At 44.6% G+C, this 22,728-nt stretch overlaps 1 protein-coding gene across 6 annotated transcripts in view; it reads left to right on the plus strand.

Annotated features, from left to right (window-relative positions):
* Positions 1–7,870, plus strand: part of LOC129838076 (pleckstrin homology domain-containing family F member 2) — a 30,113-nt gene extending 22,243 nt beyond the window's left edge. For 5 of the 6 annotated variants that reach the window (XM_055904770.1, XM_055904768.1, XM_055904772.1 and 2 more), the window contains one exon: positions 4,225–7,870. In XM_055904770.1, the coding sequence (XP_055760745.1) occupies positions 4,225–4,982 (758 nt within the window). In that variant the 3' untranslated portion in view covers positions 4,983–7,870. The remainder of the gene's footprint in view (positions 1–4,224) is intronic. The other variant, XR_008756822.1, reaches the window with a different exon arrangement.
* The last annotated feature ends 14,858 nt before the right edge of the window (positions 7,871–22,728 follow it).

Below are 22,728 nucleotides of genomic sequence, written 5' to 3' on the forward strand. Positions count from 1 at the left end.
CCAAGCTAGTCGGAAGACTTCCAGTTTGGTGTGGCGCCATTTCCGTTCCAATTTTCTGGAAGCTTGCTTCAGAGCTCGGGTATTTTCTGTATACCAGGGAGCTAGTTTCTTATGACAAATGTTTTTAGTTTTTAGGGGTGCAACTCCATCTAGGGTATTGCGCAAGGTTAAATTGAGTTCATCAGTTAGGTGGTTAACTGATTTTTGTCCTCTGAAGTCCTTGGGTAGGCAGAGGGAGTCTGGAAGGGCATCAAGGAATCTTTGTGTTGTCTGAGAATTTATAGCACGACTTTTGATGCTCCTTGGTTGGGGTCTGAGCAGATTATTTGTTGCGATTGCAAACGTAATAAAATGGTGGTCCGATAGTTAAGGATTGTGAAGAAAAACAATAAGATCTACAACATTTATTCCATTTGACAAAACTAGGTCCAGAGTATGACTGTAGCAGTGAGTAGGTACAGAGACATGTTGGACAAAACCAACTGAGTCGATGATGGCTCCGAAAGCCTTTTGGAGTAGGTCTGAGGACTTTTCCATGTGAATATTAAAATCACCAAAAATTAGAATATTATCTGCTATGACTACAAGGTCCGATAGGAATTCTGGGAACTCAGTGAGGAACGCTGTATATGGCCCAGGAGGCCTGTAAACAGTAGCTATAAAAAGTGATTGAGTAGGCTGTATAGATTTCATGACTAGAAGCTCAAAAGACGAAAACGTCATTTTATTTTTGGTAAATTTAAATTTGCTATCGTAAATGTTAACAACACCTCCGCCTTTGCGGGATGCACGGGGGATAAGATCATCTGTTGTAATCAGACATGTTGAAAGTTTTAGGCCTTCTCTCTTTCTATTGGGCATTAAGTACCAATGAAGAGACCAAGCAGCCTTGTATCTTCCTCTTAACCTTTTATCTTTCTCTTAACCTAACTCCCTATGATTCATTTCCCTGACACAATCCTTCATCTCTTTTTTTCTCTTTCTTTTCTTTCTTTCTCAGGCCCGGCTCTAGATCTCATCTGCCTCTTGACTGCAGCTGAAGCCTGTCGTCATGGCAGTAGGCAGTGAGGCCTCACTAACAGGGCTAATATGTCTCTAAACAATGTCTCACCCAGGCAGAGGCACATAAGGCCCTATACTCCATGGCTCCATATCACCTGTTGTCAATAGTGTTAGCGCTCTGGGCTAGTTGGCTAATGCACAGATCATTGTGAGCCCGTGTGCCCTCCCTGCCTGTAGCCTCGCCCCAGTGCTTATGTTAGTCTTAGCTTCTGCTGCTAATTAGCACAATCCCAGAGCAGCAACAGTGGGACCAGGCCTGGAGTGAAATTGCGTTGCTAGGAACCACTCCATATTAGAGATCTGCCAGAGGTGTGTTTACCTATGTTTTGAATTTGTCTTGGTATCAACATCAAGAGATGGCATAGTTGAGTAGGCTATGTGTATGCGATCTGTATGCTTGATTTGAAATTGTGGTGATCAAAAATAATGTGCCTTTAGTATTGTATGCATCAGAGGCATGTGTGCATCACCAGTTCAAACAACTGAAGTCTGTCCCTCTTGCAAGGTACCATCCCCAGGCCCACAGGGCAAACGCAGCCCTTCGTCTTTCTCATCAATTACCTTTGACATACAAATACCGTTCAAAAGTTTGGGGACACTTAGAAATGTCCTTGTTTTTGAAAGAAAAGCATCCCAGGGTCGCCTGTTGACGTTGAGACTGGTGTTTTGCGGGTACTATTTAATGAAGCTGCCAGTTGAGGACTTGTGAGGCGTCAGTTTCTCAAACTAGACACTAATGTACTTGTATTCTTGCTCAGTTGTGCACCGAGGCCTCCCACTCCTCTTTCTATTCTGGTTAGAGCCAGTTTGTGCTGTTCTTTGAAGGAAGTAGTACCCAGCGTTGTATGAGATCTTCAGTTTCTTTGCAATTTCTCGCATGGAATAGCCTTCATTTCTAAAAACTAGAATAGACTGACGAGTTTCAGAAGAAAGTACTTTGTTTCTGGCCAGTTTGAGCCTGTAATCGAACCCACAAAATAGTCATTTACAACATTAACAATGTCTACACTGTGTTTCTGATTAAGTTGATGTTATTTAATGGACAAAAAATTTGCTTTTGTTCCAAAAAACAAGGACATTTCTAAGTGACCCCAATCTTTTGAACGGCAGTGTATATGAATGTACAATTATAAGCTCCCACTCAGTGCCTTTGCTCGAAGTTGGGTCAAAGCAGAGAAAATTCTGTGTTTGCTTATCTTGTTTTGGATTCACTCCAAAGAGTGTGAGAGATGAGGGGAGCTTCTACCTTTTGGGATAGAGAGGAATCAGGAGTATGCGCTGCAGGATCAAATCAAATTGTATTTGTCACATGCACCGAATACAACAGGTGTAGACCTTAGAGTTAAATGCTTACTTACAAGCCCTTAACCAACAATGCAGTTTTAAGAAAAATGTGTTAAGTAAAAAAGATAAACAAAAAATAAAAAATAAAAATAATTAGAGTGTTTGGACGATGATAGTTTGTTGGTAATGTGGACATTAAGGAACTTGAAGCTCTCAACCTGCTCCACTACAATGATTAGTATTCTCACGTTGGTGTTCCTTTTGTCCAGGTGGGATAGGGCAGTGTGGAGTGCAATAGCGATTGCATCATCTGTGGATCTGAGGCGGTATGCAAATTGGAGTGGGTCTAGGGTTTCTGGGATAATGGTGTTGATGTGAGCCATGACCAGCCTTTCAAAGCACTTCATGGCTACAGACATGAGTGCTACGGGTCGGTAGTCATTTAGGCAGGTTACCTTAGTGTTCTTGGGCAAATGGGGTTTTCTGGTTCTGTGAAGTTGCAGATGTGAGTGTCCTCAGGATAGAGAGAGCGAGGGAATTAGGTTGAGGGAGACAGAGATGGTGTCTTCTGGGCAGAGAGCGAGGTTAAGGAGGCGAGTGAGTAACGGAGATTGTCATCATTAGGAAAGTTAGATAGGAGCAGCTTGGTTTTTCTACTGGTATGTCAGAACCTGTTAGAATATAATGTCACAGACACCATTATTCTGCAGCTATCAACATTCATTAAAATGATTGTCCAGATCTATTTTTGGGGACGATGGGAGTTATTATTACTAAGTGTTTGCGTCTCGATTTGTGTGTGTGTGTTTATCGTTCTTTGAAGCAGTGTTTCTCCTATAATCATTTAGCAGCGGTGCCGCCACTGAAAAAATACATATTTCTGCCGAGATACGCTTTTAAGATCAGAGTGGCAAGTTACAACAAGTTGCATATCTTCCTCAGATTTTCATCAGCCCGTCCGAGAACCTCTAAGGTAATTTGTAATCCTGGAAGTGTAGCCAACCCATAGAGAGGATTCTAGTGCCCAAGGGTCCGTTTTAGCATGGGCAGCGCTATTGAGGACTTTCACCATTTTGAAGTAGTTAGCAGGGTGGGACATCCTATGAGTAAAGGAAGGACCACATAATTCCATCCAGGTCATCAGGAGGGATCAGCCAATGAATTATACTTGTGTGAAAACATTCCATTACTGCAGGTGGCAGTAAATGTATACCTGTTCAAACAGCACACTTCAGGTGGCAATATGCACCCTTTCACTTTGTTTACCAACTCATAGAAGTAGTAGAGGAAGAACATTTGACTACTTCAAAATGGAGATGGCCTCAATGGCACTGCCCATGCTCTGACAGTTGCCATAATGGGACAAATACAATGTTGCGTCCTCTGACTATCTTTTAGCCAACCTTATTAATAGATGTATGTAATAATTGTTAGCTAAGAGTTACGTTACGCTAGTTAAATTACTGTTTGGGTTAATATAGAATGGTCTGGTGATGTCATTGAGTTTTAAGAGAGAAAATGAAACTGTCCTTGATTTTCAGATGAGTTTTAAAGGAAGATAACATAATTACATGTTCATGTATTTTGGAGTAGGATGTTCAACAAAAAAATCCTCATTTTGAGTGAGTCTTAAGTTAATAAAGCAGCTGACTGAATGAGAGGCCTAGCCTAGACATTTTGCTAGAAGTTCTCTATTGAAACACGTCTGTGTTGCCTGCCATATATTTCCTATATCGTTTTTCATATTCTTATAATGCAATGAACTGGATAACACTTTTCCCACTTTCAATCTTTGTATCGCAGGTTTGAATGGGGTATTTTCTAAAAATTAAAACACAATCGTTTTCTCCCTCTCCCTGCTCTCTCTGTTTGCTCCAGGCGAGGCTAAGATGGTGGACCGGCTGGCGAACAGCGAGGCCAACTCCAAGCGGATCCAGGTAGTCGAGGGCTGCTTCGGCGCAGCGGGCCAGCCACTGGTCATACCGGGCCGCGTACTCATCGGTGAGGGTGTGCTCACCAAGCTGTGTCGCAAGAAGCCCAAGGCGCGCCAGTTCTTCCTGTTCAATGACATCCTGGTGTACGGCAACATTGTCATCCAGAAGAAGAAGTACAACAAGCAGCACATCATCCCGCTGGAGAGCGTCACCATCGACACGGTGGCTGATGAGGGCGACCTGCGGAACGGCTGGCTCATCAAGACACCCACCAAGTCCTTCGCCGTCTACGCCGCCACCGCTACCGAGAAGTCAGAGTGGATGAGCCACATCGGCAAGTGCGTGGGCGACCTGTTGGAGAAGAGCGGCAAGGCGCCGACTGGCGAGCACGCCGCCGTCTGGATACCAGACTCAGAGGCCACCCTCTGCATGCGCTGCCAGAAGATCAAGTTCACGCCCCTCAGCCGCCGCCACCACTGCCGCAAGTGCGGTTATGTGGTTTGTGGCCCGTGCTCTGACAAGAAGTTCCTGCTGCCCAGCCAGTCATCCAAGCCGGTGCGTGTGTGTGAGTTCTGTTACCTGCAGCTGGCCTCCGCAGGAGGGGGGATGGGCTTAGGCCCACGCTCGGACTCCTACAGCCGGTCAGGGTCAAAGTTCAACAACGTGTCGGACGACGAAGATGAGGAGGACAGCAGTGACTGAGGAAGGCCCTCCTGACAGCCTTCCATATTTTCCCCTTTTAGTAATCAATTAGCAATATTCCACTAATAATTATCGTTTTTTTTTTTTGCCCTCCACAGCTTAAAAATACCGTAGGAAGATTAATTCATTGGACAGCAGTGTTTTGAAGAAACATTCTCTTTTTTTCTTCTAGCTGAAATAAATGTTTTTTTAATGATAATATAGTGAAATGCGTGATGGGAATTGTAGTAAGTTCGGTAAAAATATCCCTCCGACTATTTGTAGATTGTCTGCTTCCTGTATGGCATGCTCCACAGTCCATCTTCTTTGTTCTCCATTAAACAGTGGACCTCACTACAGGAGCGAATGATGCAAGGAGTAATGTAGCTCCTCTGCTAATGTCATCCTCTCTTCAATTACATTCTTGATTTCATTTCCCCTTATATAAAAAAATTCCCGTTTTTTTTTACCAATGAACCTTAAGAGGTGTGTGTACATGCCTCAATGCTGATATTTCTGCGGGGAGAGGTGATAAGCATTCAGTCATACTTTACATAGTCTTGCCTACCCCTTTAAATATTTCAGGTAAAATACCTGTAGGTGCTTTTTTTTCTAGGTTTGTAACCGCTTCAGTATTTTCTAACATAAATAACCCCTCCTTAACTAACCTCTCAAATGATTACAGTATCAAAGCCAGAAACGTAAATAGTCTGATCTGTTGTCTGTTGATTTGTCTTTTGTAGTTATTTGCTAATGACAAATCGGCTATAGCTTTATGATTGTATGGTGAAGCTCCTCTAGGTGTGTATGTCTTAGCATACAGTGGTGGCCAACTTTCAGTTTTGAAGTTGAAGAGTTTTTCTCCACAGCTTAGCTTGTAATAGCATGTATTTGAAATGCACATAGTCAATCATCCCAAAAATGTACCTCACACAGACCTTAATTTTCACACAGTGCCTTCTGAGAAAGTGAGTTGTCTGGGCAGGCCTGTTTTAATGAGATATTGCATCAGAGTAGACCCTAGTACTGGAACTTCTGTTTTGAGGCTGTGTTCTGTCGGTATAACCCTAAGCTGAATAATGGCCATAGGGAGAAGTTTGTGTGATCATTGTGTCGGTGTCTGTAGATGCGCTAGAAAGCTTTACTTCAGATATTTTTTACTAAATCATAGAAGAAAACATGCACCTAAAAATATTGTTATGCTTTATAGAGTACTGTCCAGTGTTGGAGATGGGGTTTTGTTCATCTAGAGTATTTGGCAAGTTTCTGGATGGAGTTTCCACTGAGTGCCTCTAGAGTGCTGTGAGAGCAGAAACTTGACCTGTGATGATCAGGAAATCAGCCCATTGTCTTATTGTGGTCTCCTCAGTGTGACTGCTTCCTAACCTGCCCTCAAAGTTCCAGGGTATCCTGACCTGTCAGAAAATAAAGCTGAACTGAACTTGCCTGACCACAGAGAACGGGATATCATTGCATAACGTACAGGAAGTGTCTACCATCGACTTCTTTCCGAGGAACCGAGACCATCCCTGTCACTCTTCCAACTGAGCTTCCCTATAAGGTATGGACAGTCTGTGTCAGCTGACGCTGACATGTGAAAGGCTTGTTGGAGGACCAACAATGACCTACCCGCAACCACCATCACTTTTTCACGCTGTGAAGCAAATGTGAAATGCACTAACCATTTCAGGTTTTACACTCTGGGCCAGACAGATCTAATTCACTTTGTCTAGGCATAGTTTATCTTCCTGTGTTTCCATGGGAATCCTTACTCTCCTTTTTAAAGCAACTTGTTTTTACACTTAAGCAGTCAGGTTCACAGGTGGCATAGACTTGGAACTAATTTGCAGTCTTTCAGTGTAATATGGAACGTTTATCCTGAGAAGTGTGTGTGTGTGTGTGTTTCAGAGTGACAGAACTGGCAAAAGGGATAATTTCTTTCCTTTTTAAAAATGTTTCGCTTCTCTAAGAAGTAACTGTAGAACCCTATAAAAGTCCATCTCTTTGGCAAGCAATAAGACATGAGACAAATCTCCTACCCTGTTGTCTCTGATTATCAGGTTGTATTGTTGAAGAAGCAGATGCTCAAAATACTACATCACTCACTCCATTGAAGGTTTAGCATTATACTCACTTAAGCAAGTTTTGCTGTTGATCCTACTTATAGATATTGGGCACATCTATATTAACTCAAATCCTACCATAATCTGTAGTTTTCTTAATCAACACGTTTGTTTTTCTTCTTTCACCTCACTTAATGAATATTTTGAAATGACTTTGTTTTAATCCTGTTGATTTTGTATATTTGTATAGTGTTTGGGGTTTGTTTTGTACAGTATACTATGTAGTTATACAAATGCCGCTGTTTCAGGTCTCTTGTGCTCGTCTCACCTTCATGTATGGACCGGATTAAACACCAGCACTTTACTCTCTTTCTCTAGAGAGAGGTCGTAAACAAGAGCTACAGTGCCCCTGAGACCGTAGACTGACAGGACTGGATTTCCTGTATGATATCACCTCATGAGAGTGAGCTAGGGGGACCAACACAACCTGATATTTAACATTGTACACCCATTAAGCAAAAATGATGTCTGAACACAGAACTGAGGGAACAATGTGAGATTTCTGAGAGAGAGCATACCATACTGTTTTGAGTTTGTTTTCTTTGCCTGTTTATCTGGTGTGGTCTGTTAACCACTCAAGTCTCATGGAATTGAAGTTCTCTCGATTGTTATCGGGTGACGTTTTGTCTTCTCTCAGATTTAGATTTTTCTTGTCATTTAAATTCTCGTTTAAAATGTCTTTAAAGGGCTTAAACCTGAATGTAATACAGCATATCATCGTTAGATACTAATTTTCTCTGAATTGAAATATATATGTATAAAATATAAATAACATATTGCCTAAAATCTGTCTTGTCTTCTTTGGCTTGTTGGGAAAAAGTCCTCATGGCTTCAGAGGGGAATGACTATTTACCATGGTGTTTAGAGGGAGCTTGCTAGGTGGTGGAGACAGTCTTCTCGGGGAGCTGAGAACTGACTGCCTCATGACCTCATAGGCTGCCTGATAGTCACATGGCCTGTAGTGCTCGTAACAATCATGCCATAATCCAGCAGCCAAACTGCTCTCGGTGCAGTTTTCAAGCTCTGTTTGTCCAGTGACTCAATGGGAAGCCCAGAAAATTCTCAGACTTATTTTGTTTTCCTTATGCATATCTTAACATTTGTGATCAAGTCACTTTTAGTTATGTAGTAGAAATGAATTAGCCACTGCTTCCTATTCTGAGCATCACCGAATTCCTTGTGGCTCCGCATTGTACAGCTGTAACCAATTCTTTCACAATGTTGAGGAATTTCCCAGGCTTAAAATAGCATTCAGAAAGAAATGCACCAAGCATTTCTGAAAGCTATTTTAATCATTCTGAAGATGCCATGTTCATAGCTGTCCTTTCATTTATCTATTCGACATCTTACATTCATCCGTTTCTGATGAATTATCAAGATGTTCTCATCTAAGCCTGTGGTCTCTTGACATAAAGTCAAATAAAGTAAAGATTATAGGGATGGTTTTGTCACATTTACCAATCCCATTCCCTGTAGTAATACATGATGTATGAAGCTTAACTTGTCTAACAAGTGCAATTTTTGTATTTTTGAATATTTTACTGTGCCTCTCCCCGCAGGTACAGGTCTATCAAAACATTCAGGTTAAAGTTGGTTAAATGCCCCCAAATCCCTTCGATACACCATCCAGCCCAAATCCCTTCGATACACCATCCATCCCAAATCCCTCTGATACACCATCCATCCCAAATCCCTCTGATACACCATGCAGCCCAAATCCCTTCGATACACCATGCAGCCCAAATCCCTTCGATACACCATCCAGCCCAAATCCCTTCGATACACCATCCAGCCCAAATCCCTTCGATACACCATCCAGCCCAAATCCCTTCGATACACCGTCCAGCCCAAATCCCTCTGATACGCCGTCCAGCCCAAATCCCTCTGATACACCGTCCAGCCCAAATCCCTCCGATACGCCGTCCAGCCCAACTCCCTCCGATACGCCGTCCAGCCCAACTCCCTCCGATACGCCGTCCAGCCCAAATCCCTCCGATACGCCGTCCAGCTCAAATCCCTCCGATACGCCGTCCAGCTCAAATCCCTCCGATACGCCGTCCAGCTCAAATCCCTCCGATACGCCGTCCAGCTCAAATCCCTCCGATACGCCGTCCAGCTCAAATCCCTCCGATACGCCGTCCAGCTCAAATCCCTCCGATACGCCGTCCAGCTCAAATCCCTCCGATACGCCGTCTAGCCCAAATCCCTCCGATACGCCGTCCAGCTCAAATCCCTCCGATACGCCGTCCAGCTCAAATCCCTCCGATACGCCGTCCAGCTCAAATCCCTCCGATACGCCGTCCAGCCCAAATCCCTCCGATACGCCGTCCAGCCCAAATCCCTCCGATACGCCGTCCAGCTCAAATCCCTCCGATACGCCGTCCAGCTCAAATCCCTCCGATACGCCGTCCAGCTCAAATCCCTCCGATACGCCGTCCAGCTCAAATCCCTCCGATACGCCGTCCAGCTCAAATCCCTCCGATACGCCGTCCAGCTCAAATCCCTCCGATACGCCGTCCAGCCCAAATCCCTCCGATACGCCGTCCAGCCCAAATCCCTCCGATACGCCGTCCAGCCCAAATCCCTCCGATACGCCGTCCAGCCCAAATCCCTCCGATACGCCGTCCAGCCCAAATCCCTCCGATACGCCGTCCAGCCCAAATCCCTCCGATACGCCGTCCAGCCCAAATCCCTCCGATACGCCGTCCAGCTCAAATCCCTCCGATACGCCGTCCAGCCCAAATCCCTCCGATACGCCGTCCAGCCCAAATCCCTCCGATACGCCGTCCAGCCCAAATCCCTCCGATACGCCGTCCAGCCCAAATCCCTCCGATACGCCGTCCAGCCCAAATCCCTCCGATACGCCGTCCAGCCCAAATCCCTCCGATACGCCGTCCAGCTCAAATCCCTCCGATACGCCGTCCAGCCCAAATCCCTCCGATACGCCGTCCAGCCCAAATCCCTCCGATACGCCGTCCAGCTCAAATCCCTCCGATACGCCGTCCAGCTCAAATCCCTCCGATACGCCGTCCAGCTCAAATCCCTCCGATACGCCGTCCAGCTCAAATCCCTCCGATACGCCGTCCAGCTCAAATCCCTCCGATACGCCGTCCAGCTCAAATCCCTCCGATACGCCGTCCAGCTCAAATCCCTCCGATACGCCGTCCAGCTCAAATCCCTCCGATACGCCGTCCAGCTCAAATCCCTCCGATACGCCGTCCAGCTCAAATCCCTCCGATACGCCGTCCAGCTCAAATCCCTCCGATACGCCGTCCAGCCCAAATCCCTCCGATACGCCGTCCAGCTCAAATCCCTCCGATACGCCGTCCAGCTCAAATCCCTCCGATACGCCGTCCAGCTCAAATCCCTCCGATACGCCGTCCAGCCCAAATCCCTCCGATACGCCGTCCAGCCCAAATCCCTCCGATACGCCGTCCAGCCCAAATCCCTCCGATACGCCGTCCAGCCCAAATCCCTCCGATACGCCGTCCAGCTCAAATCCCTCCGATACGCCGTCCAGCTCAAATCCCTCCGATACGCCGTCCAGCTCAAATCCCTCCGATACGCCGTCCAGCTCAAATCCCTCCGATACGCCGTCCAGCTCAAATCCCTCCGATACGCCGTCCAGCTCAAATCCCTCCGATACGCCGTCCAGCTCAAATCCCTCCGATACGCCGTCCAGCTCAAATCCCTCCGATACGCCGTCCAGCCCAAATCCCTCCGATACGCCGCCCAGCCCAAATCCCTCCGATACGCCGTCCAGCTCAAATCCCTCCGATACGCCTGGCTAATCACCACTGTACAGTTCACATGGTAACCGCACAGGGCTGCAGCCTGGCCCTTGCTGTGATTCTGACCTGCTGTTGAACTTTGACCTCTGTCTGGGAGACATTTCAGTGCTATTGAATTTTTACTGAGACTTCACAGAAAATATATATTTTTAATCCCATTGAGAAACTTGGAAGGTTTAGTATTTGTACGTTGATACTTGAGATTTTTGTGATAATGTTGCAGATGGTGTTATAGATTGACTCCTTTATCAGGCCAGTATAAACTTGTGGTAGTTATACATCTTAAGAATTTTCTTACTCAAATGATGTCAAGGATATTGACTGGGACCAAACTAAACCTAATGGTCTAAGCTGGGGGGGATTCAGCCCCTACATGGCAAAAAAATGTGTACAACATCTTCAGAAAAATAAGTATTGATTGCTTAAAACCTATGACATCAAGCTGAGGAAATGACAGACAATCAGACTGGGAGCCATCAGGACTGATGTCCAGCCGGCCTATAACACTGGCAGGTCAGCAACCAAAGACTCATGGGGTGGAGAAAGAGGTATCGATTAAGCTAGCTGCCAGTGGGATGTGGCAGGTTAACGCCACTAAGAAAGCATGATGTACTTGCTCAGGTTGGGGGTGTGATCAGCGGGGAAGCTAGACCACTTTGTCTGTGAACAACATGCAATAAATGCACAGACAACCATTAAGTGGGGTGTTTGGTGTAGAAGTGAGAACTGCTTGTGTGTGACTGCTCTCTTACAGATGGGAGCTATGGCTGGTCTTGATGCTGTAACTTCAAAAGCTGCAGGATGCTTCCTACTGGCAGATGCTTAAATTGGGTGCATGAAGGTGACTGTAGCAGTTTCCTACTAGGGACAGTGTTCATACTGAAAACAGAAACTGACATTACCACAGGAGGCTGGTGGGTATTAGGCAGTTTACGCCACACATGCTATACATCCTCTTGCAGCGGTTTTGAACTCAGTACAGTTGGGATTCCTTCTCCTGGCATTCTCCTTTTCTACTTTCTTTTTGACAGAGGTGCAACAAAATGCTATAACTCATTTTCAATCTGAGTACCTTATTCATACTGCTTGTGTATGAAAAACTGATTCAAATGAATGGAGGTAGAAAAGCTGTTTTGAAAAGCAGCTGTACGTGTTCAATGTTTCATTCTACAAAGTCCCATTGTTTCGCTCCACAGGTATTAATAACCTTACTGCTGTGTGTCAATTAGCCTGCCTTGTCTCTACATGGTGGAGTCTGATGAACTACCCTGCATCGGAAACAGAGGTGCATTGTTTCAATAGTGATGGCTGTTATAGGAAATGCATGAACATACTTGAGGAAGTTGCCCGTTGGGTTCCCACAAAAGTCACTTGAATAATGTATGTCAAATACATTTCAAAAGACAGAGGCCTAGAGAACAATGTTTTTAATTCATTATTTAACCTTTATTTAACCAGGTAGACTAGTTGAGAACAAGTTCTCATTTACAACTGCGACCTGGCCAAGATAAAGTAAAGCAGTTCGACACATACAACAACAGAGTTACACATGGAATAAACAAACATACAGTAGAAAAAGTATATATACAGTGTGTTCAAACGAGGTAGGATAAGGGAAGTGAGGCAATAAATAGGCCATGGTGGCGAAGTAATTACAATATAGCAATTAAACACTGGAGTGATAGATGTGCAGAAGATGAATGTGCAAGTAGAGATACTGGGGTGCAAAGGACAAGATAAATAAATAAATGCAGTATGGGGATGGGGTAGTTGAATTGGCTATTTACAGATGGGCTATGTACAGGTACAGTGATCTGTAAGCTGCTCTGACAGCTGGTGCTTAAAGCTAGTGAGGGAGATATGAGTCTCCAGCTCCAGTGATTTTTGCAGTTTGTTCCAGTCATTAGCAGCAGAGAACTGTAAGGAAAGACGGCCAAAGGAGGAATTAGCTTTGGGGATGACCAGTGAGATATACCTGCTGGAGCACGTGCTACGGGTGGGTGCTGTTATGGTGACCAGTGAGCTGAGATAAGGCGGGGCTTTACCTAGCAGACTTGTAGATGACCTGGAGCCAGTGGGTTTGGCGACGCGTATGAAGCGAGGGCCTTCCAACGAGAGCGTACAGGTCGCAGTGGTGGGTAGTATATGTGGCTTTGGTGACAAAACGGATGGCACTGTGATAGATTGCATCCAATTTGTTGAGTAGAGTGTTGGAGGCTATTTTGTAAATGGCATCACCGAAGTCGAGGATTGGTAGGATGGTCAGTTTTGAGGGTATGTTTGGCAGCATGAGTGAAGGATGCTTTGTTGTGAAATAGGAAGCCGATTTTGGATTGGAGATGCTTAATGTGATTCTGGAAGGAGAGTTTACAGTCTAGCCAGACACCTAGGTATTTGTAGTTGTCCACATATTCTAAGTCAGAACCGTCCAGAGTAGTGATGCTAGACGGGCGGGCAGGGATCGGTTGAAGAGCATGCACTTAGTTTTACTAGCATTTAAAAGCAGTTGGAGGCCACCGAAGGAGAGAGCGTTGTATGGCATTGAAGCTCGTCTGGAGGTTAGTTAACGCAGTGTCCAAAGAAGGGCCAGATGGATACAGAATGTCGTCTGCGTAGAGGTGGAAAGGAGAATCACCAGCAGCAAGAGCGACATCATTGATGTATACAGAAAAGAGTCGGCCCGAGAATTGAACCCTGTGGCACCCCCATAGAAACTGCTAAACAAAACAATGCAAAAAGAGGGCACATAGCTGTCAGAAAAGCTTCAGCTATGCAATTATGACCTTAACGATGTTCTTTACTGACAGAAGTACAATGGAACGAACTTGTAAAAGAATGCATTGACCAATAATAAACAGAATAATAATAATAGTAACAGTGATTATGATTGTGTAATCAGCAGTGCTTCCCAATGATGAATCATAGCTACAGCAAGGAGGTACAACAGCAAGAGAGAATGTTGTACTTTACAGTACAACCATCCCCACACATTTTAAATGATGCCTCTGCTGTTTTCAAACATCTTGCATAGCTTTCATTTCCTGTTTTCTGTTCATCACACTGATCTGACTTGACAGGTGACTGGCAAATAACGTAAGGATCATCAAGAGTGAAGCTGTTGCAGATAATTGGGGTAACATAATTTCTATAGAAATACAGTAAATCAAATTCAAAGTTAAACTTCCTCTTTCAAGGAGTTGCTCTGTCTCCGTCAAACAGATTACATTTAATTAAATGGATGTCTTGTTGACGAGTACAAAGATGTGTGACGCACACCACCGACAATCACCCTTTCGCCCGTCCTTGTCAATTAGCTCCAGTGAGCAACAGTAACAAGACAACTAAAGAGAGAGAGAGAGTCTTGACTTAGCTATTGTGCCATGTAATCCATGTGAGTCATTGTGGGTGCTTACTGAGGTATGTGGTCTGTAGTACAGGGTAACGGTATATAGAGAGTAGTGGTGAGGTAGTGGTGTGTGCTTTGTGATACACCAATCAGTATCATGGAGACCTGACCTACAGTATAGTACTGTAGGGACTCAAAAGGGTTGTGAACCTGTTCTGGAACAGGATCCATTGGGTGGTGGGTTGCAGTTGTTACACAACTCTCCCCTATTGAAAAGCATGTCAACACTGACTCACTAACTAGTCCTTCATAGGACTTCAGGAGTGATGGTTGTCATGGTCACAATTCCACTTCTGCCACCAACGTAACAAAGCTTTGGCCTCATGTATAATGACTATACAGTATATTGTCCTTGTACAGTGTGTATAAAGGACACATTTTTGACACAAGCACAAGAGAAATGCACATACATTGTTGTCTTCCTGGATCTGCTACAACATTTCAAATGAGTTTGGGCCAAGTTCTGGGCCCAGGCCTTCTGCATGCCCTTCAGACTGAAGGAGTCTGTTTGTGTATGGTACAACCACGTCAATCTCATTGTCAAAGGATTCGTGATCAATGGAGAACATCAGGGGTGTAATAATTAGTCCAAACAGTTGTTTTGCAATGAAAACAAGAGTTTCTATTGGACAAATCCAGGTAGGTCCCTCCCCGTTCCATTCCGTTTAAGAAACGTTTTGCAACAGAATTGGTGTAATGAATATGCCCCAGTTGTGGGCGTACTGGAGGTTTAATCATGTGTACTCAATGACACTCATAGGACAGGATATTAGTTGGTTACGAAATCCAACACCTACTCCTCCCTTGGGCATTCTGTCTGAGGCAATATTGAACACTATACCTGGGGTCTCAAAGTGGTTTTAGTTGTGGTGGGAAATGCGTCATGGAATAAATTTATTTAAGTAAACAGCCAGACTTCGCAGTCCTGTCCATTCCTGTCCGCAGTCCAGCTGTTTTAGAGGGAGATAATGATTTGTTGTGGTAAAAGTGCTTTTGTAAATTGCTTGTTAATGTAGTAGGTAGTATATGAATGTGTTACCATTGAAAAGGGTATGTGTGTAAGTATGCAAAACTATTCAAACCAATAATTGACTCATTAATGAAATGTCTCATTAGATTATATAGGCATGCCTTCTATAACTTTCTCCAATTATAGCAAATTAAGAACTTGTGCCTCATGCAAATCAGTCTGTTGACATCCACCCAGTCCTCGAGTGGTTCAAGTGGCTTTCCTGTTCAAACCAGAAGCCCCGTGGCGGTAGAAAATACATTTAGTTAGGGGAAAACCCTGAGTCTGATATCAAGCCAGGGCTGAGTACCATTCCAAAAACTGTGACCTTGTCCATCTGGCCTTAACCAACCTCTTGCACATTGGAAGGTAGAGCTTCTGCTTTCGCCTATCCAGTACTTTCCATTCTGCAAGGTTTAGTCGTCAAGGGCAGAGGAAAGATGTAAGGTTTTTGGAATGGTATGCAGTCCAAGACTAGAGCCACACAACACCACAGCAAAGGTTCCTGTAGCAAACAGGTGAAAATAATACTTGGCTTGGAAAGCTATTTGGTTAGTTTCTCTTCTAGTGTCAAACTTGGCAGTAGTTACCAAATGCAATTAGGTTGTTTTTGACAAAGGTTTCAAAAAAATTATATTTGATTTATCGTGCATCTTCAGTAATCTTTGTCCAGGGCATGACTCATTCCATGTTGCTGGAAACATTTATGATGCACTGCACTCGACAAGAAAACGCCAATGTATGAGCAGTACATCATGTACACACATACTTACCACCCCCATGGCTATCGACATGGTTTGAAAGTCTTTGGTGTGAAGAGATGACACACTGACCATCAGCTATGTCCAATAACTCAGCATGAGAAACACAATAATACCGCTCCACAGCCTATTTGTCACTCTACCTTCCTGGCTGTGTTGCTATTAACCATTCTATGGTAGTTTCAGTACATGTTACATTTGTCATTTCTCTGTGGGAGAGTGAATCAGACACCTAGTCTGGATCAATCTGAAAAACCATCCCAGTGATAAACATGCAGATAGGACTGACTGTGATGGTTGGAGGGGTGGAAGTAGTCTTCTCATTTGATTGAACATGAGAGGATGCAAATTACAGTATTTAGTACCCTGTTGAATATTGAAATAAAGAATTGTTCAATATTCCTCCTTTAGAAGTGGGGTATTTTTTGCCTTATATATATATATATATAAATACACTGCTCAAAAAAATAAAGGGAACAGTTAAACAACACAATGTAACTCCAAGTCAATCACACTTCTGTGAAATCAAACTGTCCACTTAGGAAGCAACACTGATTGACAATAAATTTCACATGCTGTTGTGCAAATGGAATAGACAAAAGGTGGAAATTATAGGCAATTAGCAAGACACCCCCAATAAAGGAGTGGTTCTGCAGGTGGTGACCACAGACCACTTCTCAGTTCCTATGCTTCCTGACTGATGTTTTGGTCACTTTTGAAGGCTGGCGGTGCTTTCACTCTAGTGGTAGCATGAGACGGAGTCTACAACCCACACAAGTGGCTCAGGTAGTGCAGCTCATCCAGGATGGCACATCAATGCGAGCTGTGGCAAGAAGGTTTGCTGTGTCTGTCAGCGTAGTGTCCAGAGCATGGAGGCGCTACCAGGAGACAGGCCAGTACATCAGGACACGTGGAGGAGGCCGTAGGCGGGCAACAACCCAGCAGCAGGACCGCTACCTCCGCCTTTGAGCAGGAGGAGCACTGCCAGAGCCCTGCAAATTGACCTCCAGCAGGCCACAAATGTGCATGTCTGCTCAACTGGTCAGAAACAGACTCCATGAGGGTGGTATGAGGGCCCGACGTCCACAGGTGGGGGTTGTGCTTACAGCCCAACACCGTGCAGGACGTTTGGCATTTGCCAGAGAACACCAAGATTGGCAAATTCGCCACTGGCACCCTGTGCTCTTCATAGATGAAAGCAGGTTCACACTGAGCACGTGACAGACGTGACAGAGTTTGGAGACGCCGTGGAGAACGTTCTGCTGCCTGCAACATCCTCCAGCATGACCGGTTTGGCGGTGGGTCAGTCATGGTGTGGGGTGGCATTTTTTTGGCATTTCCTCCATGTGCTCGCCAGAGGTAGCCTGACTGCCATTAGGTACCGAGATGAGATCCTCAGACCCCTTTTGAGACCATATGTTGGTGCGGTTGGCCCTGGGTTCCTCCTAATGCAAGACAATGCTAGACCTCATGTGGCTGGAGTGTGTCAGCAGTTCCTGCAAGAGGAAGGCATTGATGCTATGGACTGGCCCGCCCGTTCCCCAGACCTGAATCCAATTGAGCACATCTGGGACATCATGTCTCGCTCCATCCACCAACACCACGTTGCACCACAGACTGTACAGGAGTTGGCAGATGCTTTAGTCCAGGTCTGGGAGGAGATCCCTCAGGAGGCCATCCGCCACCTTATCAGGAGCATGCCCAGGCGTTGTAGGGAGGTCATACAGGCACGTGGAGGCCACACACACTACTGAGCCTCATTTTGACTTGTTTTAAGGACATTGCATCAAAGTTGGATCAGCCTGTAGTGTGGTTTTCCACATTAATTTTGAGTGACTCCAAATCCAGACCTCCATGGGTTGATAAATTTGATTTCCATTGATAATTTTTGTGTGATTTTGTTGTGAGCACATTCAACTATGTAAAGAAAAATAAGAATATTTCATTCATTCAGATCTAGGATGTGTTATTTTAGTGTTCCCTTTATTTTTTGAGCAGTGTATATATACTACACATGTTGACATGACTTCACCATAGTTCACACATTTTTCAAATACTGTTGTTGGGCTATACTCGGCCTTGTCTCAGGATTGTAAGTTGGTGGTTGAAGATATCCCTCTAGTGGTGCGGGGGCTGTGCTTTGGCAAAGTGGGTGGGGTTATATCCTTCCTGTTTGGCACTGTTCGGGGGTATCATCGGATGGGGCCACAGTGTCTCCTGACCCCTCCTGTCTCAGCCTCCAGTATTTATGCTGCAGTAGTTTATGTGTCCGGGGGCTAGGGTCAGTTGGTTATATCTGGAGTACTTCTCCTGTCTTATCCAGTGTCCTGTGTGAATTTAAGTATGCTCTCTCTAATTCTCTCCTTCTCTCTTTCTTTCTCTCTCTCGGAGAACCTGAGCCCTAGGACCATACGTCAGGACTACCGGGCATGATGACTCCTTGCTGTCCCCAGTTCACCTGGCCTTGCTGCTATTCCAGTTTCAACTGTTCTGCCTGCGGTTATGGAACCCCTACCTGTCCCAGACCTGCTGTTTTCAACTCTTAATGATCGGCTATGAAAAGCCAACTGACATTTATTCCTGATTATTATTTGACCATGCTTGTCATTTATGAACATTTTGAAAATCTTGACTCTCTCTAATTCTCTCCTTCTCTCTTTCTTTCTCTCTCTCGGAGGACCTGAGCCCTAGGACCATACGTCAGGACTACCGGGCATGATGACTCCTTGCTGTCCCCAGTCCACCTGGCCTTGCTGCTATTCCAGTTTCAACTGTTCTGCCTGCGGTTATGGAACCCCTACCTGTCCCAGACCTGCTGTTTTCAACTCTTAATGATCGGCTATGAAAAGCCAACTGACATTTATTCCTGATTATTATTTGACCATGCTTGTCATTTATGAACATTTTGAAAATCTTGACTCTCTCTAATTCTCTCCTTCTCTCTTTCTTTCTCTCTCTCGGAGGACCTGAGCCCTAGGACCATACGTCAGGACTACCGGGCATGATGATTCCTTGCTGTCCCCAGTCCACCTGACCTTGCTGCTATTCCAGTTTCAACTGTTCTGCCTGCGGTTATGGAACCCCTACCTGTCCCAGACCTGCTGTTTTCAACTCTTAATGATCGGCTATGAAAAGCCAACTGACATTTATTCCTGATTATTATTTGACCATGCTTGTCACTTATGAACATTTTGAACATCTTGGCCATGTTCTGTTATAATCTCCACCCGGCACAGCCAGAAGAGGACTGGCCACCCCTCATAGCCTGGTTCCTCTCTAGGTTTCTTCCTAGATTTTGGCCTTTCTAGGGAGTTTTTCCTAGCCACCGTGCTTCTACACCTGCATTGCTTGCTGTTTGGGGTTTTAGGCTGGGTTTCTGTACAGCACTTCGAGATATTAGCTGATGTACGAAGGGCTATATGAAATAAACTTGATTTGATTTGTTTATTTTCAATGGCATACTGTAATTACTGACAAAGCATGATTTAGAAAGGTCTTCTGATAATGACTGAGTGTCATGAAATTGGATGCAGAACTAGTCTACATCCAAAAATAGAGAAAAGCATCAAGCAAAGACATTTTTCCGAGTCGTTCTGAAGAGTTATTTGAGGAAGGAAAGCGAGGAAGGCTCCTGCCACTCTCATTTGAGTATCTTACCTAGTTATTTTCTCATCTCATTTGGCCTTTTTGTAGCTTTGTGTTTCCCAGTTCACAGGTTTTACAGATGCTCCCAACCCCTTGGCTGCAACCCTTCTAATTTAGTGTAACCTGCGTGCACAACCCATGTTGAATTCCTAGTCTCTGGCAAAGTTTGGAACTGCCAATCTGCGGTCCCTCCCCTTTTTTGGCCCTGACGGAGACATGGATTTCCCCAGAAAACACTGCTACTTCAGCTGCTCTCTCGTCATCTGTGTTCTCACATAGTCCGAGAGCATCAGGTCGTTGCGGTGGTGGCACAGGGCTACTAATTTCTCCTAAGTGGAGACTCTCTTTTCCCCCTCTCTCGCCTATCTCCTCATTTGAATTCCATGCTGTCAGTGTCACTTGTCGACTCAATTTAACATTGTTGTTATCTATCGCCCACCAGTCGCCTTTGGAGAATTCCTCAATAAGCTTGACACCTTGATAAGCTAATATACCGACACTGGCTCACCACTCATCGTACTGGGTGACTTTAACCTCCTCACGCCTGACTTCAATTAATTTCTTTTGTCAAAAACGACAGATTGGTATCCCTTCTTTCTTTTCTTTCCAAAACACTTGAGCGTGCCATCTCTGACTAACTATCTCGTTATCTCTCTCAGATCGATTTTCTTGACCATAACCAATCAGGCTTCAAGGCGGCTCACTCAACTGAGACTGCTCCCTTCTGTGCCACCAAGGCTCTCCGCTCTGCCAAAGCTGACTCTCTTTCATGTGTTATAATCCTTGCGACACTCATCTCTGAGTGCCTGGCAGAGATGAGTAGGGTTTGAGCACCGACCACCTCAAGCTCAACCTCGAAGCTGCTCTTCCTCTCGGGAAAGGCCTGCTCGCTACAAGACCTCTCCATCAAGGTTAATTTTCCATCCATTCCTTATGTGGTGTTATAAGTTGCTAAACGATCACACTTTTCAGACGTGCGTGTGTGTGTGTTAGAAAGAATACAAAGTTAGAGAGAAATTACTTCCAGTCTAGTGAAGGTACACTACATGACCAAAAGTATGTGGACAATGGCTCGATGAACATCTCATTCCACAATCATGGGCATTAATACGGAGTTCTTCCACACCGATCTCGCCAAACCATTGCTGTATGGACCTCGCTTTGTGCACGGGGGCATTGTCATGCTGAAACAGGAAAGGGCCTTCCCCAAACTGTTGCCACAAAGTTGGAAGCACAGAATTGTGTAGAATGTCATTGTTTGCTGTAGCGTTAACATTTCCCTTCACTGAAACTAAGAGGCCTAGCTCAAACCATGAAATACAGCCCCAGACATTATTCCTCCACTATGCATTGGGTGTGGCTGCTCGGCCAAGGAAACCCATTTCATGAAGATCCCAAAGAACAGCTCTTGTGCTGACGTTGCTTCCAGAGGCAGTTTGGAAATTGGTAGTGAGTGTTACAATCGAGGACAGATGATTTTTACCCACTTCAGCACTTGGCGGTCCCGTTCTGTGAGCTTGTGTGGCCTACCACTTCGCGGCTGAACCATTGTTGCTCCTAGACGTTTCCACTTCACAACAGCACTTACAGTTGACCAGGGCAGCTCTAGCAGGGCAGAAATGTGATATATTGACTTGTTGGAAAGGTGGCATCTGTTGAATGTAACTGAGATCTTCAGAAAGGCCATTCTACTGCCAATGTTTGTCTATGGTGATTGCATGGCCGTGTGCTCGATTTTATACACCTGTCAGCAACGGTGTGGCTGAAATAGCCAAACCTACTAATTTGAAGGGGTTTCCACATAATTTTGTGTATATATAGTGTATGATAACCACTTATTACTAAGAACAACATAGTCGTTTACCTCCTTCACTTTATATTTAGATCGTTTGGAGGGTGGAAAACTGTTTGAACTGTGTTTGGAGGGAGCAAATCACAGTTGCCTCTGTCCACAAATACACACAGCTGACATTAATCTCACTCCACTGCTTTCTTTCAATCTTATCTGAGGGTCGTTGCCAACAAAGCGCAAATTGATATTTGGGCAATTTTCTAAAATGTTTTCTCATTGGGTGTTTATGCAGAGCTTAAAAGGTATGGTTCTTGACCAGAAAATGCATACCTAACCTATTTGGTGTTGATTCAGAGAGCTTAGGGGTCTTTTTCTCAAAAACACTGACTTGACAAATATATTTTTTACCAAAATGTGAGATCAAGTAGGCCTAGTGATGATGAAAAGTTGGACTGTATAGTGTTAGGTCATATTAGGCTTTTTGTAGCTGATAAAATTAGTCAAGGGTTTGTTGTTGATCAGCTATAGTTTGATCAGTTAGTATGGGTTCAAACAAAAGCCTGCACTCTGTGGGTCTCCACTCTCCATGGACCAAGATTTCAAAAACAGTTGTAGGGCTGTGAAGATTTTGTTGTTAGCATATGACATCACGAAATGCAAAGTAGGGCTGCTTTTATTTTGGCTTTGAACCTTTCTCTTCATTTCTAACCCATGAAATGGAGGATTGGATCATCTCAGAAATCTCAGGTAAAAGTAACAATTTAAGGCGATTTTGAAAGAACTAATAGCGCCCTCTTTCGGGTTTTCCATGTACAGGCACAATTGAACTCATAAAGCAGGCGGTCATTGCTTGCAACAGGTGGAGGGGCCCCATGGCGTACGCAACTCTTTGTTTTACATCATGGCACCTGATAATTGTCACTACATTACGTCAGAGCAAGAGTGTTTTTTAAGGCCATGTGACAATCTGTCAGACGCAAATATCTGGTTTGATATCGGTCTCAGCCTACCTAAAATCATGGCTGATAGAAGAGGATAGAATTCAACCATGATTACCCGTAGCTCCCAGGAAGTTCTCTCTCCAGGTAACAAAAATAAAAGTAGCCTAGGTGCCTACCTAGTCTTGTAAAGTAGGCTAGATAAATACATTTAGGCTACAGTAGAAATGGGTATATGGAAGGAGAAGGGATGGAAATGACAGAATACATTTTAGAATCAAACTACATTGACCTTGTATTAT

This window comes from Salvelinus fontinalis, chromosome 38 (assembly GCF_029448725.1).
Source record: "Salvelinus fontinalis isolate EN_2023a chromosome 38, ASM2944872v1, whole genome shotgun sequence".
Lineage (NCBI taxonomy): Eukaryota > Metazoa > Chordata > Actinopteri > Salmoniformes > Salmonidae > Salvelinus > Salvelinus fontinalis.